The 20,153-nt window shown below is 45.0% G+C and overlaps 1 protein-coding gene across 1 annotated transcript in view; it reads right to left on the minus strand.

The window, feature by feature from the left end:
- Nucleotides 1–3,641: 3,641 nt before the first annotated feature.
- Nucleotides 3,642–20,153, minus strand: part of FFAR4 (free fatty acid receptor 4) — a 64,946-nt gene continuing 48,434 nt past the window's right edge. Inside the window, exons 2-3 of the mRNA XM_088476985.1 lie at nucleotides 6,558–6,686; nucleotides 3,642–4,189 (exon numbers count right to left, since the gene is read on the minus strand). Of these exons, the coding sequence (XP_088333111.1) occupies nucleotides 3,797–4,189; nucleotides 6,558–6,686 (522 nt within the window). The 3' untranslated portion in view covers nucleotides 3,642–3,796. The remainder of the gene's footprint in view (nucleotides 4,190–6,557; nucleotides 6,687–20,153) is intronic.

A 20,153-nucleotide genomic window follows, 5' to 3' on the forward strand; every position in this document is an offset into this window, starting at 1 on the left:
AAATGGTAATAGATACCTAATACTGTGGTGACCTAAATGAATCAATGATTTTTTACCTTTTCTTGTTCCATTAACCCTCTATTTATTGATTGATATCTATTGGTCATTTTTTTAATATATATTTTTCGCTATCTGCTGTTATTTTATCTTTTACGTGTATTCTCATTGGCCAATGATGTCTGTTATATATTGAATTTTGCCATTTACAGTGTATTATTACATTGATTTAATTGTAACTGACATAGTTGTTCTACATTTATATATTTTTATTTTTATTTATTTATTTAATTTTATTTAATCTCATCATTCATTATTCTTTTTATTACATTCCAAGGTTTCAGGTGTTTCACAGCGCTGTTATATTCTTTCCTTTGTTTGTTTTTTCTATGGTTACCAACCTTTAACAGCAGCGTGAAACACCTGCATTATCAACACCAATTGGTGTGTGTGTATATATACTTATAGGGTTTGTTCTTTGCAGCACCGATGGCTTTTATTTCTTTATTTTATGCTAGATACATGATTTACAGCTAGAAGCTGATTGGTTGCTTTTCCACTTTATATCTCTCAAAGGTTTGATACATCTCCCCCGAGCCCCATATACTCAAACATCTCAGAAAAGTCCTTAACATGTAATTCACTGTGTAGCGATACCCCCAACCGGTCTATTAACATAAACATTAAATAGTGAAATATTGTGTATTTCCTGTCTGCAGCTGAAATAAGAAGCAACATTTCACCACTTCTGTGGGGAGATGTACTAAGCCATGAAAAGTGATAAAGTGGAGAGTGATAAAGTACCAAGTAATCAGCTCCTAACTGCCATTTTTCAAACACTGTAAAGTGACAGTTCGGAGCTGATTGGTTGGTACTTTATCACTCTTCACATTACCACTTTCCAAGGCTTAGTACATCTCCCCCCCTGACAACACGGCTATGGTCATCACAATCCCCAATAATGCCCATTCACTGATAATGGTACATAGTACATAAATATTTTGTATGGCATATGTTTTCACCTGTCATTTTAATATTTAACATATATCCATGATCCATGATGTTAATTATCGGACTTCGCTAATTAACATACTAACTCGCCACGGACGCCGGAGCAATTCATCATTGCTGCGGCACGGAGACAGCTGATGGGAAAATCAGCCGTCCCTGCGAGCGGCTTCACTGCTCCTTTCGGACCGAAGCCCTGACGTCCGGCGGAAGGATCCAAAAGGATCCCTCTTTGCAACCCAGGACTCACCATCTGAAGATAGTAGCGGGAACACTCGCCATCTAAAGATGGCGAATGCTCCCGCAATCAAGCTCCGAAAATATTGTATTTTTAGAGCTTGATGAATTCTGTCCCCATACTAGTGTATGGGGGCAGCGGGCCATTACGCCAGAGGTAGGTAAGTAGGAGATATCTGTGATACTAGTGTATGGGGCAGTGGGCCATTCCGCCAGAGGTAGGTATGTAGGAGATATCTGTGATATCTTCTGCTTTACCTTCTTAATGAATGGCCCAATAACTAATTACAGGTGAAAATGTGGATTTTCACCTGCTTTTGTAAAACTTAAGTGATGATGATGAATAGGCCCCATAGTCCGTCATTCCCATAAACGTTGCTATAGAAAAGCACTGTCTAGGTGCACTACACACTAATATTACAAAGTGATGAGACTGGTCACAAACACTTTGAATTACCTGATAATATAATAGAATAATTTCCTTACACAACTTTAGTATGACAAAAATCAGACATATGTATAAGTGCTGGCAGTAATACACAGATAATATAGAGTGGGTAAACGACCAGTAATAAATAGGAATTGGTGCACAATGCCGGCGGCTCATTAGCCGCCGGATGAAATACTGACGCCGGAAGCCCGAACGGTCTACATCTCGGCAGGTGCTGGTAAGTACCCTTACCCTCCCCTGTCCCCCCCTCCTAACCGTCCCTTATGGTGCATATCGTCTACATGACTAATGAACGACTTAACGATAATGACATCGTTCAATCGTTCATTACACTGTGCAGTGGATAATGTGCCCACAGTGAACGATATGTCTTTCAGTGCAGACATCCTCCCTCATCTCCGAGCATGCACAACCTGACGATATCAGCAGGTTGGGCAGTATGTTCAGGCGATGACAGATGCTGACAAATACCAGCGAGATCGCATATAGCTGGTCGTTGCCGGTATATTCACTGCACTATTAATGAATGATTGAACATAACAATGTTGTTATCGTTCAATCGTCCATTTATATTGTGCAGTGGATATGGACCAATAGGGGTGCCAAACCCTAACCTCCCCCCCAGTGGTGCCAAATCCTAACCCCCCCTTCCCGCACCCTAAACCTAACCCTCCCGGGGGGTGCCTGACCCTAACCTCCCCCCCAGTGGTGCCTAATCCTAACCCCCCCCTTTCCGCACCCTAAACCTAACCCTTCCGGGGGGGTGCCTAACCCTAACCTCCCCCCAGTGGTGCCTGACCCTAACCCCCCCTTTCCCTAGCCTAACCCTAACCCTCCCCGGGAGGTGCCTAACCCTAACCCTCCCCAGGGGGTGCCTAACCCTAACCCTCACCCCCCACGGCTGACAGCTAGAAAGCCCTGCTTACCTTCGTTCGGGCTGCTGGCCATCGGGATTTTGTCATGGGGCTAAAGATAGGCATCAGGATTTTTACGCCTATCTTTAGTCAAGGGTCAGGCTTCCATTGATGGGATTCCAGCGGCCGCATTCTGCCCGCCAGTAATCTAACTACAGCCTAATAAATACACAATGGTCAGGAAGGACAATAACCAACAGCTATACTGTAACATTGTCATGGTCTTTGACAATGATGATTTTAGTTTAAAACGTTAATGGGCTTAATTCAGTTAGGTGCGAAATTTATACCGTTAGCTGGATTTTTTCTTAGCTGCAAATGTTACACTTGGGTACACACCAGACGATGGCGCACACTGTACAATCCGGTGTACATCGGAGCGATGTGCAGTCACATGCTGCATGTAACTGCTCAGCGTCGTTCATTGCATAGTCCCATCTGCCGTGCAGAACAGAACAGCTGATGGGACAAGGGCCGTAACTAGGCCATGGCCCTTTTTCAGGTGCACTATCTTATGTCCCTATTTAAAAAATTGGGGGGGGGCACCAATGCTCTCTCTGGCACAGGGCACGAAAAAGTCTAGTTACGCCTTTGGATGGGACAATGCGATAAACAACCGTTGTGAACGATGAATTGGGCGTACACACTATACAATGTGTACGATATCATACGATACATCGTATAATGTCTGTACCCAGTTTAAGGATGGTTATGCCATGTCATTATGTAATATAAATACCCGTCTTTGTAGCAACATTTATAACATTACTTTGTAAACTACTTTAATGGTACAATCTGGCACAAACAAATATTTGTAACTGCAGTTTTAATTTGTTTGTAATTGGCTGAGCAGAACTTTGTGTGAGAGTAAAAATTTAAATGGGAACCGTAGCACAATGAATAAGGTCTCCCGCCCCCAGTCCGAAAACAAGTACTCCAGCACCTTGAAGTTTGTTGGGTACTCACTCCCCAAGTACCTCCAGTCACATTACTGTACAGGCCAAAGCACACTAAGAATTCAGCATGTCACCAAGTCTGAATTAGGGTAGCGAGAGGAGACGATGTGATGAGCTGGGCCGGGCCGCAATAGTTTTGCTAGTTTATATATTTTGTACTGCACTAGAATGTTATCTCGCATGGAGTTCTCCCTTTACGGTTCGTAAATCCATTAACGTAAGAGGAAGCTCCACTATTTATTCTCCATGGAGGCATTATGATTGTTATTCCGGTTGCTTGTGGTCTCTGTGTCCAGACTGTCCTCAGGGGCGCAGCAGAAAATAATCAGCCACCATTTCTTCTTAAATAAATTAATGTTGTACAGAATGGGGTTGACTATCGAGTTTGAAATTGTAAACAATAAAATCCAGAAGAAGACCGTTGGTGAGAGAATGAAGCTATTATCCAAGTTCTGGATCAGGAGCAGAAGGACAACCATGAATACCGGAGTCCACATGACGAAGAAGGAGATCATCAGAATGAAGAGGGTCCGAAAGAGCGCGTAGTCGCGTTGGGAGACGCGGATTTGGTGGTTCTCGGAATAAGCTGTGCTGGTGAGCATACGTTTCCTCATGTCTTTTGTGATCTGCAAATGAACAAAATAATCACTGTTTACATCGTAAAATCGTACAGTAAAGGAAATATAGTGTTGAAAGAAAAATAATGCATTTAAGGCACATATATAATTGTCAAACTATAAAGGCCGTGTTATAAACAATTGTGATTGTTGCCTGGCAACAGATCGCTGACTTTCGGGTTGATGCAATTGAGCCGCATGGATGAGTTTATGCTGCTACTTCTGGGTTGCAGTTGTGCGTATTTGTGATGTGTATGAGATGCATCTGTTTCTTCACAGGCTCACCCAGGTGTCATTCAATCGGTGATTGCATTGGGCTGAGTCTCCCCTGCTCTCCCATTGGTCCAGCACTGAATAGAGACTCCTCCTTTACATTTTTGCTGGCTATTTTGTATGTTGACCGTGTGATATCTGCTCTGTATTTTGCTACTCTGACTGATTCATATCGCTGACTCATATTGTTCTGACCTTGGGTTATTACCGGTTACTCTCTCTGCTTGCTGCCTGTCTCAAACCTTGACTGTGAACCATTTATTGTGCTTGCCGCCTGCCCTGGCTATGTGTTACATATCACATTTTTCTGTGTCCTGCCCAGGTTTAGGAGTCAGGCTGCCCCATGGCAATATTATTGGGTGTGCTGTCCCCCCCTCCCCCTCTGTATTTCTGCCGTGGATTCTGCCACTTCCAGCTGTTGCTTTTTGGGGGGCCTTTTGAGGGCTGAGAAGCTTCTCTTCCGGGCCCATGAATTGTACACATGCGAATGCAAACAGACTCTTCATGATATAAAATTAATCTTCTGGGGTTCTGGACTGCACATGCACCCACTCCGGCGAGACTGGGCACATTTGAAATAAAATAACACAGGCTAGGCCTCAATCAATCTACACTATGCAGACAAAAGTGATTGGACACCCCTGCACAAGCGAAATGGTGTGCTCCTGCTGCAGACACGTGTTCCTGAATGTATAAAATGAGAAGTATAGAGATGTTCTCGATAACTCTGTGCTCCCTACATTTACAGATTTACAGAAACAACAAATGTTTTTATCAGGACGACAATTCCACCTGTTATGTTTCCAGGGCAACGCTGGACTGGTATACAGAATATTTGGTAACCTGGATGGACTGGCCAGCTGAGAACCTCTGGGACGAATTGGAGTGACGGGTGCATTCTAGGCCGATCAACCTTCTTCAATGTCACAGTTGGTCACTGTACTTAAGGCGGAATGGCAAAACATACCTCCTGCTGTTGTCCAGGACCTTGTGGACAATTTGCCAAGACAGGTATCTGCAGTTATCACTGCACGTGGTGGACCTACAAAGTACTGACGTCAAAATCTTGTTGATCTATTTGCTGTCAGTGTCCAATCACTTTTGTCTACATAGTGTATGATAGCAGATTTCCTGCAAAAAACACCTGGCTCACATAATTTAAAGTGTCTGCTTTTAAAAAAACGCTCCTCTTTCCACCGTGCACACACCATGTTGAGTGTAGTCACTGAGAGTGGAATGAAGGAGGAGAAGAAAACTTTGGTAGCTGTGGTCAAGCTTGGATGGCTATCACACCTGCCTGGGATGGAGCTGTCTAATAACTGCAGCGTCCGAATGGAGTTATGGTCAATCCAGTAGCCATATTCATTACACATTTGTTTACAAGTCTATATAAACATACAAATACCATTTTGTTAAGCTGCAGTACCATTGATTTTATTCCTATTACTAAGTTTCTGCCACCGTAGCTGAAGTAATACAGAACAGTCAAAATATTTTCACTCGCAAAATTAAAATACTGGTGTAGAGTGGGAGGAATAGCCAATCACATGCCACAATCTCTTGATTGTAACTTGTGATTGATAATGCCACACACAACTTCAGTGGCCGGTGCTGTGAAAACAAAATGAGTAATGATGGCTATCGCAAGCTCGATATTGAATAGTGGTGGTGTTGCCCTGCAGTAGCATTTAGCAATCAAAAGGTATGGTGGTCGATGGGTATTAAGTGTGCATGCACAGGAGAAGCCAGAAATTCTGGCATGCATACTGGAGCTTGACTGCGGACATCACTTCAGGGTGTCTGCAGCTGAAAAGACCTAATTACAAAATTAATGATCCATGGGAAAACAAGCGTACAATGGTGCCATCTACAGCAATCCCACCACTGAATGGAAAAACCATTTCCATCAAATCTGGGGCATTGAATGCTGCCAACTATCATTTCCGATGGCCATCCCTAAACCAGAGGAACACTGGGATAAATGGCTGCAGCATTTGGGTCGTCAGCTAGGGTAGAGTGAAACTTGGTCAAATTAATTTAGTAGGTGTTTGTGCAGCTTTAAATATATAAACATACACAATGGAAGTTTGGATGCTGCATTTACCTTAAAGATTTTGGTGTAGCTGACTACAATGCTTAAACCAGGTATTACAAAATCCAAAATGATAAATGAAATGTCCCAAAAGATTTCTTCTGTAAGATCGGGCCACTGGAGAGTGCAGATCTGGACCTCCTGTTGGGTAGAGATGAGAACATTAACAAATGCAAAAAATAAAAAATAAACATTTATAAATTAGCCTCACTACAGAATTAGGTGGCACAATAACAGAAATTGCATCTACATATTTTGTTCTAAAAATGCCTTCAGTTTGGTATTACTGTATGTTTATTATAACCTATTTTATGCACAATAGTACTTTGGTCACACACACACACTTCTAAGACCCCTGTCATTTGCACAATCCAATTTTTCCTATTAGTAGGAAAAATAGCCTCTGCCAGCTAACATTAATCATTGTAGATGGAGGAAGTAAATGTCAGCCAACATCTGTATCTAGAGCAGCTTTACATCTATCTTTTGCAGTTTGTCTGATCTACTGTACAGAAATATCACAGCAGCAGGTAACGGGATCCTCCTGAATTGAGCGAGGCTAGCTAGTAGTTTTGTCAAGAAATATACCAATTCATGAAAACAAACAAAAAACACACAAGTTGCTTATTGTTGTTCAGTAAAAGGAAGAGAAGTCTTTGCACAAATCTGCAAAAGATATGGCCTTCGGAAGCTCTATAGCAGGGGTACCCAACCACGGTCCTCAAGGCACACTAACAGACCAGGTTTTAGGGATAGCCATACTTGAGCACAAGTGACTTAATTAGTACCGCAGTTATTTTGATTTAAGCATCTAGTCACAATCATGGCCTTGAGGACTGAGGTTGGGAATCACTGCTCTATAGGAAAGGCGAGGACAGTAAACTCCTGGAATAATAATATCACAAAAATAAAGACAGAATATAAAGCGCTTATACTGTAGGGCAATGATTCCCAACCTCTGTCGCCAAGGCACACTAGCAGTCCTGGTTTTAGTGATATCCATGATTGTGACCAGATGGGTAAATCAAAATAACTGCGGTACTAATTAAGTCACTTGTGCTCAAGTATGGCTATCCCTAAAACTTGGACTGTTAGTGTGCCTTGAGGACCGTGGTTGGGAACCTCTGCTGTAGGGTCTAATTAATGTGCAAAACCAAAATAAATCTTAACAAGGAAACATACTGTATATCAATTTTACCTGAATAAAAAATATGTGAATAAAAATACTTTAAAAAAGATTTATACTATTGTTATCTTATATTTTCATAGTGTCACAAGGGTTATATACAAAAAATTACAATATATAGCAGAGATGTTAAGTGCTGTAGAGAGCAATAGCTTACTCTCTACAATACGATAATTGCATTATCTTTTCCACTAAGCCTTTCCTACATACAGAAGCTGTGAGAGAGCAGAGGTGGGATATGCAGACACAGGGGAGTTAAGAGGAGGCGTTATAGGCTTGAATTAAGAGTTGAGTTTAAAGAGCACATTTAAATTCTGGGAGGCTGGATGCAGGTGTGATTGTGTGAGTGGCATGGGATGGGTACGGGATGCCAGCGCTCGAGATCCCGTACCCATCCCCCTCTCCCTACACTAACCCTCCCTCTCCGGTGCCTGAACCTAACCTCCCCCCCTAGTGTCTAAACTTAACATCCCCCTCCCCACAACCTAAATGTAACCCTCCCCCTTATTGCCTAACCCTAACTCCTCCCCTAGTGCCGAACACTAAACCCTTACCCTCTCCCCAACCCCGCTACTTATCTTCAGGATGCCGGCGGTTGGGATGCCAGTGCCGGGATTCTGACAGATGTCGGGATTCCTGTGCCAGGATTTTAAGTACCGGCATTCCCTGCGTTGGGATACTGAACTTATCCCAGTGCCATATAGTACAAAGAGCATTGGTGACCCACCATATATAATACCAATTGCATCAGTGATCGCTATATAATGCAGAGAACATCAGTTGCCTTCATACAGTACAATATATTGTATAGAGCATCAGTGAGCGCCATATAATAGAGAGCATCAGTGTCGCATGCTATGCCAATATGAGCACAGTTGACTGATGGTTTTAAGTATTTGTCATGTATCTGAGTTGCACTGCATGTGTCCTGATAGTTATCACACCAAGGCGCAGAATGAATTTGGAAGCAGGGGGTATGGTTTTTGGTGGGCGTTCCTGGAAGGGAACAGAGAGGTGGCTAGGCAGACGTGGGCATGTCTCTGACAGCAGCTGTGTCTGAAGACGCACAGCCGCTCACACAGGAAGCCATATATTTAGACAGAGAAAATTCACCTGCCATAATGCTGGTGAAAGTCTCAATGGCGCGTCCGATTGTGCATCTAAAGACGCTCCAACACGGATATCCACAGTATACTGGCCAATCAGAGGCTTGAAATAATAAGTCGTTCCCATCGAAGCAAGCAAGATCCCTTTATTAAAACGGTATGAAGCCCAGTATACGTGTTATTACAGGATGTTCTTCCTGTTTTAATAACAATGACATTCCAACAGTATGATTTACTACAATAATATTTATCTCTTTTTATATCTCCCTAGTGCTGCTCATTGTTGGCTGGGAACTAGGGGAAGAGCCGGACACAGCTGATAATGACTTTACATGCAGCCAGCCCAGCTGAGCACCAGGTGCAGTACAGGCTTGTAGTCACCACTGTGTATCACCAGGTGCAGTACTGTACAGGCTTGTAGTCATCACTGTGTATCACCAGGTGCAGTACAGGCTTGTAGTCATCACTGTGTATCACCAGGTGCAGTACAGGCTTGTAGTCATCACTGTGTATCACCAGGTGCAGTACAGGCTTGTAGTCATCACTGTGTATCACCAGGTGCAGTACAGGCTTGTAGTCATCACAGTGTATCACCAGGTGCAGTACAGGCTTGTAGTCATCACTGTGTATCACCAGGTGTAGTACAGGCTTTTAGTTATCACTGTGTATCGCCAGGTGCAGTACAGGCTTGTAGTCATCACTGTGTATCGCCAGGTGCAGTACAGGCTTGTAGTCATCACTGTGTATACAGGCTTGTAGTCATCACTGTGTATCACCAGGTGCAGTACAGGCTTGTAGTCATCACTGTGCATCGCCAGGTGCAGTACAGGCTTGCAGTCATCACTGTGTATCGCCAGGTGCAGTACAGGCTTGTAGTCATCACTGTGTATTGCCAGGTGAAGCACAGGCTTGTAGTCATCACTGTGTATCGCCAGGTGCAGTACAGGCTTGTAGTCATCACTGTGTATCGCTAGGTGCAGTACAGGCTTGTAGTCATCACTGTGTGTCACCAGGTGCAGTACTGTACAGGCTTGTAGTCATCACTGTGTATAGCCAGGTGCAGTACAGGCTTGTAGTCATCACTGTGTATCACCAGGTGCAGTACTGTACAGGCTTGTAGTCACCCCTGTGTATCACCAGGTGCAGTACTGTACAGGCTTGTAGTCATCACTGTGTATCACCAGGTGCAGTACAGGCTTGTAGTCACCACTGTGTATCACCAGGTGCAGTACAGTACAGGTGTGTAGTCATCACTGTGTATCACCTGGTACAGTACTGTACAGGTGTGTAGTCATCACTGTGTATCACCAGGTGCAGTACTGTACAGGCTTGTAGTCATCACTGTGTATCACCAGGTGCACTACTGTACAGGCTTGTAGTCATCACTGTGTATCACCAGGTGCAGTACTGTACAGGTTTGTAGTCATCACTGTGTATCACCAGGTGCAGTAATGTACAGGCTTGTAGTCATCACTGTGTATCACCAGGTGCAGTACTGTACAAGCTTGTAGTCATCACTGTGTATCACCAGGCTTGTAGTCACCACTGTGTATCACCAGGTGCAGTACTGTACAGGTTTGTAGTTATCACTGTGTATCACCAGGTGCAGTACTGTACAGGCTTGTAGTCATCACTGTGTATCACCAGGTGCAGTACAGGCTTGTAGTCACCCCTGTGTATCACCAGGTGCAGTACTGTACAGGCTTGTAGTCATCACTGTGTATCACCAGGTGCAGTACAGGCTTGTAGTCACCACTGTGTATCACCTGGTGCAGTACTGTACAGGTGTGTAGTCATCACTCTGTATCACCAGGTGCAGTACTGTACAGGCTTGTAGTCATCACTGTGTATCACCAGGTGCACTACTGTACAGGCTTGTAGTCATCACTGTGTATCACCAGGTGCAGTACTGTACAGGTTTGTAGTCATCACTGTGTATCACCAGGTGCAGTAATGTACAGGCTTGTAGTCATCACTGTGTATCACCAGGTGCAGTACTGTACAAACTTGTAGTCATCACTGTGTATCACCAAGCTTGTAGTCACCACTGTGTATCACCAGGTGCAGTACTGTACAGGCTTGTAGTTATCACTGTGTATCACCAGGTGCAGTACTGTACAGGCTTGTAGTCATCACTGTGTATCACCAGGTGCAGTACAGGCTTGTAGTCACCACTGTGTATCACAAGGTGCAGTACTGTACAGGCTTGTAGTCACCACAGTGTATCACTAGGTGCAGTACAGACTTGTAGTCACCACTGTGTATGACCAGGTGCAGTACAGGCTTGTAGTTAACACTGTGTATCACCAGGTGCAATACAGACTTTTACTCACCACTGTGTATCACCAAGTGCAGTACAGGCTTGTAGTCACCACTGTGCATCACCAGGTGCAGTACTGTACAGGCTTGTAGTCATCACTGTGGTGTATCACCAGGTGCAGTACTGTACAGGCTTGTAGTCAGGGGCGGATTGGGCCGCCAGGACACCGGGACGGTTCCCGCTGGGCCGGCCCTTGTGTTCCCTTTAGTGGCCGCTGCCCTTCCTTCACTCACCCCTGCTGAACTGCCAGTGGCCGGGCTGGCGCGATCGGAGCTTGGCTCCGATGGGCAGCTCAATAAAGTAAACAAACAAAATGGCCGCCGGGGGAGCTACTGCCCATGCCCAGCAGCAGCAGCTCCTCCCATAAGCCCTTGCGGAGCCCATTAGTGACCACTGAGGGCTCCGCCTACATGCCATCTGCGGCCCGCCCCCTCTTCAGCATCTGGCTTCTCTGAGTCTGCAGCAATCTGCCTTGCAGCAGACAGCACAGGATTACACAGGAGTTTGCACTGACCTGCCAGGCATTCTTGTACCAGAGCTGCCGGCTGCCGCCCACAGCTAAGCCCCGCCCTCCCGACATTTGGCCCTGCCCCTTTTTAAAAACCGCGAATCAGGCCAGTGACCCGGACCTACTCCAGAGTCCCCTCTTTTCCCCCTCAAAACCTGACCTGGCTCTTTTCTCCTACCCACCTGACCTGGCTGTCTCCGCTCCCCACCTGACCTGGCTCTCCCCCCCCCTCCCCACTTGACCTGGCCCTCCCCCCTCCCCACATGACCTGGCGTTCCTCTCCTCCTCACCTGGCTCCCCCACCTCACCTGGCTCTCCCCCCCTCCCCACCTGACCTGGCTTTCCTCTCCTCCTCACCTCACCTGGCTCCCCACCCCCTCCCCACTTGACCTGGCTCTCTGCCCCCCCCCTCCACCTGACCTGGCTTTCCTCTCCTCCTCACTTGAACTGGCTCCCCCCCCCTCCCCACCTGACCTGGCTCCTCCCCCCACCTGACCTTGTTCCCCCCCCACCTGGCCTTGCTCTCCGCCCCACCTGACCTGGCTCTCCTCCCCTCCCCACCTGGCCTGGCTATCTGAATAAAGGCAGTCTCCAGTGCCGATGGCGTCCAGCTGAAGAGGAGAAATTGATAAGGGGTAAAGAAAACAGAAGAAGCAAATAGTTGCAGAAAAAAAGGTAAGTGTTTTATTTTAAATGTTTATAATATATCTATTTAATAAGGTAATATGTGTATGTGTATTCATTTAATAAATAATATATTTAATATTTGAAATGTAATATACACAGTGTATATTTAATTCAAAATATTAAATATATTGGGGGCGTGGCTACGAGGAGTATGTGAGTGCACGCAGCTTGGTGCGCTCTCCTCTATCAATTATCCGGTCCGCATATCCTGCCAGCTCCCCCGGGATTTTCGATTGCCTACCTGGCTGGCTGAAGGTGCAGTGAGTGTGGTGTACTGCCTGTCTGCGGCTCCGGTGGCTGTTGTACCCGGCAATCTGAATCCGAGTGCGGAGGGGCCTGGTCACATGTCCCGCTGGCGCCATCTTCCCCCAGAGCGTGGTGTCCCGGCGACTGTCTGACTTGGAGACCCAGAGGCACTTCTCATCGGCGGCAACAAGAGGTGCAGTCATATTAAAGGAAGGTATTCCTGCTGTGGCTGCGTATGTGTGGCTTCCTTCATACCCTGCATATTGGATTTGAGATCCCTGTCAGTGGGCAGCGCTGTTATCTCCCACGCAGCGCTTCACAGGCTATGGTTGCCTACCCTTCACTATACCACCTGGCAACTGCTGCTATTGCCACAACTTTCCTCTGTGTCCCATACTATTAAGGAACAGCAGTCTGTACATTCTTTTTCACAGCACTAGTATCTGTGCTATACAGTAATATACACCCAGACCCTCTCCTGGTATACAATCTCATGATGGGGAAGAATTCCGCGGCTACGGCGAAGCTGGAAAAATTCTCCAGGGTACCCCCTGCTCAATCCACTTCTACTACACAGGGTGACAACTCTCCACCTACACCACCAGCAGAGTCGACAGTGTCGGCTGAGCCATCTGACGCTGCGCTGCAACGCGTTCTCGAGGCAGTGACTGCCTGCGAGACTAGGCTGTCAGAAAAAATTGGAAAAGTGCAGTCGGATCTCTCAATTATTCACCATGACCTGCAGTGTGTGCGTGAGAGAGTTGGCGAGGTGGAAACTCGCACTTCTACCCTGGAAGATAAGATATCACCTTTAAGTGTTCGAGTCAATTCTATGGATTCACAGCTCCTTTCTATACAGAGGAAAATGTCTGACATGGAGGGACGCCTAAGGCGAAACAATATTCGCTTCGTGGGGTTACCAGAGAAGGAGGAGGGTCCCATTCCGGAAAAATTCTTGGAAAAATGGCTGTCAGACACGTTTGGTCCTACTTCCTTCTCATCATATTTCACAGTTGAGAGAGCTCACAGGGTGCCCTTTAGACCCATGCCGCTTGGGGCGCCGCCGCGCACCCTAATTGCAAAGTTCCTGCACTATCGTGACCGCAACTCTGTTCTTAGACTGGCCCGCACTAATGGTCCCTTACAATGGAACAGGACTCGTGTCTCAATGTTCCCGGATTTTGCTATGGAAATACAAAAGGATAGGGCCCAATTTATCCCAATTAAAAGACGTCTTTGTGACCTTAACATTTCCTATGCCATGATATACCCATCTAAACTCCGTGTGGTGGCAGATGGGGAAACCAAATTCTTTATGACACCGAGGGAGGCAGCGCTGTGGCTGGATCGCCGCAGACCCGCAAGAGAAGCATTGGCTAATGACTGAATCTGTGTTAGTTTGTGCTACATTAATCCCTTGCCATTGCACGGCCATTGCCTATTTGTTGTGTTTTATATGGTTCGTCAAACAATGTTCCGTTTTATATGTATAGACACAATAAGTATATAGAAGGGTATTCTGGTAACAGTATTGTATACTTACGGTCCTATATCCGACATTCAGTGATATATAATGTCCGGGTGGGGTAGCTATTTTGACCGTATTTTGTGTGCCTAATTTATACAATCTTTTAGTGGTGGAGTAATATGTGTCGCTCAGCTAGTTAGGTGTCGACTATTTATATACTGTAATTTTTCAGATGTGTGTTTGTTCCCGGGGGATGACTCCGTATAAGGAGGCCTCCATGTGCCTTGCTCTATTTCCATTATATATTTTGCTTCTTGTTTCTTATTTTTTGTTTTTTAGCACGGTGATATAGTTATTTAATTTTTTTTTTTTTTAAATTGTATTGCCTAGTTTAATTTGATAGCATGGAATAGGGCATTCTCGTATAAGGTATGCCTAAGTTGGGTCTGGTGTACAGGGTGGGGGGCGGTTTGGGGGTTAGGCCCATATTAGTTGGTATGGGAATTTCTACTACGTTTTTGTGTGTAATGGTTTTCTTCTGTTATGTGTGGTACCATAGAAACCTTCTCCGTCTGTTGCCATGGCTGTTTAAATCTTTTAAAGAACATGTCAAATGATGGACTCGCAAAAGGTTAATATTCTCACTTGGAACGTGAGGGGTTTAAACGACAAAGTCAAGAGATCATTGGTGATTCGACAATTGAAACAGTATGCTTCAGATATTATTTGTTTGTTGGAAACTCACTTAGTAGGGGGAAATTGTTGTCTTTGAAAAAACCATGGATAGGCTGGACATATCATTCTACACACACTTCTGCATCCAGTGGCGTGTCCATATTAGTGCGTAAAACTGTCCAGTTCTCTATGGAACAGGTGCAGTGTGATGCCTGGGGTAGATATGTGTTCCTAAATGTAAAATTAACTCTATGTCTATACTGCTGTTGGCATTATATATCCCTCCACCGTACTCGCATGAAGTTCTAAAAAAGGTGGCTGAATTTATGGCCTTATTCCCGGACACACCTGCTCTGTGCCTGGGAGATTTTAATAATATACTAGACCCATTGTTAGATAGGCATAGCAGGTCTGCTCCAGATATACGGGGAAGGGGCGCCGGGTTTTCAAATATGGTCCGGGGAATGGGCTTGGTAGATGCCTGGAGGACGAGATATCCTAAAGTGAAACAGTATTCGTGCTTCTCGTATACGCATTCTTCGTTCTCCAGAATAGATATGGCTTTGGTTACAATAGGTTTGCTGCCAAGGGTTCATAAGGTTATATATGAAACTAGGGGTATATCTGATCATTCCCCATTGACAATCAGTTTGGATATGGAGGGTCTACGGGGTCAACAATTCTGGAAATTTAACCAGTTCTGGCTGTCACGCATGGGCACTGGAGCAGAGTTGGAGGCCGCTTGGACAGAATTTTTTCTATTAAATAGAGGCACTGTATCCGCTGATGTCCTTTGGGATACATTTAAGTCAGAGTTGCTAATTTAAAGTCTTTTTATAAAAAAACAGAATTGGATCTGGAAGCTTCCTGCAAATCATTAGAATTAGCCTATATATCTGATGAATCAGACACAAATAAAAAAGCATGGTGTGAGGCCCAAAAACTATGGAAGGATTGCTTAATGGATAAGGCCCAATATAAAATTCTTTTTAACTCGCATGTACAATATGCAACAGGAGATAGACCTGGTTCGTACTTGGCTAGTTTGGCTCGAATAGAACAGAAGTCATCTAATGCTGTGGTTGAACTAGTTGGTTTAGATAACGCTACTTTTGTGCGCACCCCAGAAATTGCGGAGGAATTTGTTAGGTTCTATCAACAACTATACAAATCTAGGTTAGCATATACTCAACCAGAAGTGCATGGTTTCCTATCTGACATTCCATTGCCGACATTGTCTCCAGAGGCGAGGGTTTTTTTGGATGCTCCCTTGACACTGGAGGAAATTGAGGTGGCATTAAACTCATTTCCCAGTGGTAAAGCCCCAGGTCTAGATGGGATCCCCCTCGAAGTGTACAAAAAACATAATAAAATACTTGTACCCCATTTATTTGATATCTTTAATCAAATGTATATAAACAATACACTACCTAAATCAATGTCCGAGGCTTTAATAATTGTCCTACCCAAACCAGACAAGGATCCTACCAAGCCCAATTCCTACAGACCTATATCACTCCTTCCAACAGATGTAAAAATCTTAGCAAAAGTACTGGCCTCCAGGATTAATCAAGTTATAACTCAACTGATTCATCCTGATCAGACAGGCTTCATGCCTGGTAAGTCTACGGCAGTCAATTTACGTCGTTTATTTACACATTTACAATTACAAAGGGCAGACGCACAATCATCTGTTATTGTCTCATTGGATGCAGCTAAGGTGTTCGATTCGGTCGAGTGGTTGTTTTTGTGGGAAACTATGGAACGCTTTGGTATTGGCCCGGGATATATTAAGTGGGTAAAACTTTTATATATGATCCCTGTAGCAAGGGTGTCGGTAAACGGCTTCACCTCTACGGCATTTCCATTGTATAGGGGAACAAGACAGGGTTGCCCTCTGTGACCCATCTTGTTTGCTATGGCTATGGAGCCTTTGGCATGTATGATTAGAGGTCACTCAAACATTTCCGGGTTTCAGCTGGGTCCTAGGGTAGATAAAATTGCATTGTATGCTGACGACATATTACTATTTATTTCGCGCTATGAGATCTCTATGCCCACGGTCCTTGAAATTATCGACTTATATGGGAAATACTCAGGTTTACTAATTAATTGGGACAAATCTTGTATCCTTCCATTCAGGGGAACCTGCCCCAAAAACCCTATTATAGATCTTCCCCTGAAGTGGGTGGACTCGTTTAAATACTTGGGTATTTGGATTTCTAATACACCACAAAAATATTTATCTTTGAATGTACAACCGCAGATTGAATACCTTAGGTCCCGCGTCCTGGTATGGGGTAAATTGCCATTAACTCTAACTGGTAGAGTAAACATAGTCAAAATGGTCCTCCAACCTAAAATTCTGTATATTTTGAATCACTCTCCAGTATATATTCCCCAGAAATTTTTAAAACAGATTGATGGTCAATTGTCCTCACTACTATGGGTCAGTAAGAGAGTTAGGATTAAATTAGACACTCTGACCAGACCCCGTGATTGTGGTGGCCTGGCATTACCCCTTTTTAAATTATACTACTACGCTGCACAACTATCTCATATATGGGAATGGTTAAATGATAAAAGTTCTGAATCCCTGCCTGCCCTTGTAATGGCACAGTCCAAAACAGGTTTAACGCCATTAAGCCTACTACTGAGTGATAATATACATATAGTGGATATCCCTTTAGTTAGGCAGGCCATCACTATTTGGAGACTTGATTCACGTATAGTGCAAGCAGAAGGCATAGATCCAGATACCCCGCTGGCTCATGCTAAGTGCCTCAAGGAACTTCATGCTATCCAGGTTGGAGAGGCTTGGGGTCAGTGGAAGGTAGGATCTCTGGGACAGCGATTTCAGACGGGTGTCTTAAAATCTTTTTACCAATTGCAGCTAGAGTTCGGGGTCCCTAACCATTTTTTCTTTCGTTATCTACAGCTCCGGCATGCTAATAATGCCCAATTCTCTGAGGTTCCTTTATCCATACAAGAATCTCCTATTAAAACTCTATTATTATCGGTCAGTTCTGGTCGCTTGATATCTGTGATTTATAATAACTTATTGCGCAAGCATCACAAGTCTGATTTGGTATCCATAAAACAACAATGGGAAAACGACATTGGGGTACTGTCGGATGATGATTGGAGCATAGCCCTTGCCAGTCCTCGCCTTGCCACTATGTCTGTGAGGTATCAGCAGATACAATATTTTATATTACATAGGGTATATATGACACCTGTCCGGTTATTGAGAATTGGGGGTAGAATGGACTCAAAGTGTCCCAAATGCAATTCCTCAGAGGGTACCTTCTGGCATATGTTATGGCTATGTCCTATAGTGAATTCGTTTTGGCAGAGTGTGATCAGAATTATTGTCTCTACAGGTGTGCCTCAGGACATTTTTACCCCTGCGGCATGTGTTCTGGCCGCTTTAGATGTAGACATTATTGACAAGCCTGTTGTGAGATACACTAATAACCTTTGCACGCTTGCTAAAGTGTGTATAGCAAGAGAATGGATGGCATCCTCTGGGCCTAGCCTTGAATCCTGGATATCTTTGGTTGGAGCTGTCGCCGCACATGAAAAATATGTTTACACTGCTAGGGGTATAATACTGAAATATTATAAAGTATGGGATAGATGGTTGGACTCTCCATTTGGTCGGTCGGGTGTGAGTTCTCTTTGCCCATGATTTGGATAGCTCCAAGTATTATACTAGTCGGTCACTACTTTAAATGCAGAGATGTATGTGTTGACATTATTATATGTGTTAGAGTCAGTTAAACTTGGTTCCTGCATTGTTCATATGCGGAGGAATGTGATGTATGTAATGCTACTGATACAGACAGAAGAGAAACCACTCATGTATGTTAAGTATTTTAATTGTTTAATAGCAATTTTGTAATGTTTACAATTGCTTCAATGTTGTAACTTTTCATGTACAAAAAGAAAATCTACAATAAAAATTTATTGGATTTTAAAAAAAATATATTAAATATATTATTTATTATTATTTATTATTGATGTGGTCATAATCCCGACTGTTGGGATTCCGGCAGTCAGAATGCCGTCGCTGGAATCCCGACACGTATCAGAATACTGGAGGTAAGTACTAGGGTTAAGGGGAGAGTTAGCGGTAGGCACTAAGGGGAGCTTAGATTTAGGCTGTGAGGGGGGTGATAGATTAGGTTTCAGGCACTAATGGAGTTAGTTGTAGACTGCGGTTTGGGAGGGTTAGGACCATGGCCGGCGCAACGTAACCATCCGGCCCTTTGCTGCAGGGAAGCGGCGGCCTGGGGAGGCGCCGCCGCTGCCTACTCCATTTCCCGGGATTTTGTTACCAGCGGGTGCCCAGCAGCTCCTTCCCTGAAGCGGCAGCTGGAGCCCACTCCTGAGCTCCGCCTTCCTGCTTCCGCAGTGGGTGAAGGGAGAGACGTCATGACATCTCTCCCATATTGCCCAGCCCATGGACGCAGTAGTTAGACAGTGGCGGACGCCGGAGCGGGGCTTCAGGTAAGTATAGTATTGTGGTGTGTGTGTGTCTGTGACTTTATGTGTAAGGGGTATTACTACTGGGGGCACTCCGTAAGGGGCATTACTACCGGGGGCACTGCGTAAAGGGCACTACTACTGGGGGCACTGCGTAAGGGGCACTACTACTGGGGTCACTGCGTAAGGGGCACTACTATTGTTGACATTGCGTAAGGGGCACTACGATTGACATTGCAAAAGGGGCACTACTATGGGCATTGTGTATAAGGGGCACTACTGCCGTAACGGGAATAGGGGATACTACTATGTGGTGTAATGTGAATCATGGGCACTATGTGCGGTGTAATGTGAATAAGGTTGTGCTACTGTGTGGTTTCATTTGAATTGGGGAAACTATTGTGTGACCACGCCCCCTGTGAGACCACGCCCCTTTGTGTACCGTGCGCACTGTCACTTTGTAGAAAACTGGAAGGAAGGGTGCAAATGCAATAGTTTGCAGGAGGGCGCCAAACACCCTAGCACCGCCCCTAGATGGAATTATTCTCCTCCCTTCACAGACCGGAATCGGTATGAAATACCGCCAGCCGCATGGCCGGCAATTCGATTCTCGGCAGTGACAGCTCGACAAATGCAGAGATCACGGCAGCGGAAGCCCGACAGCGCTGGAAAGCCCGATCGTCCCTAAGGTAGGTATATACTAACCTAACCTAACCCTCCTTAGGGGTGCCTAACCCTAACCTCCCCCCCAAGTGCCTAACACTAACCCCCCCTTCCCCGCTGCCTAAACCTAAGTCCCCCCGAGGGTGCCTATCCCTAACCCTCCCTCCCCCTAGACTAACCCTAACCCTCCCTCCCCCTAGCCTAACTCTAACCCTCTCGGGGGGGTGCCTAACCCTAAGTCCCCCCCGGGTGCTCTAAACC

Source organism: Taudactylus pleione, unplaced genomic scaffold, assembly GCF_031769625.1.
Source record: "Taudactylus pleione unplaced genomic scaffold, aTauple2 ptg000198l, whole genome shotgun sequence".
Taxonomy (NCBI): Eukaryota; Metazoa; Chordata; class Amphibia; order Anura; family Myobatrachidae; genus Taudactylus; species Taudactylus pleione.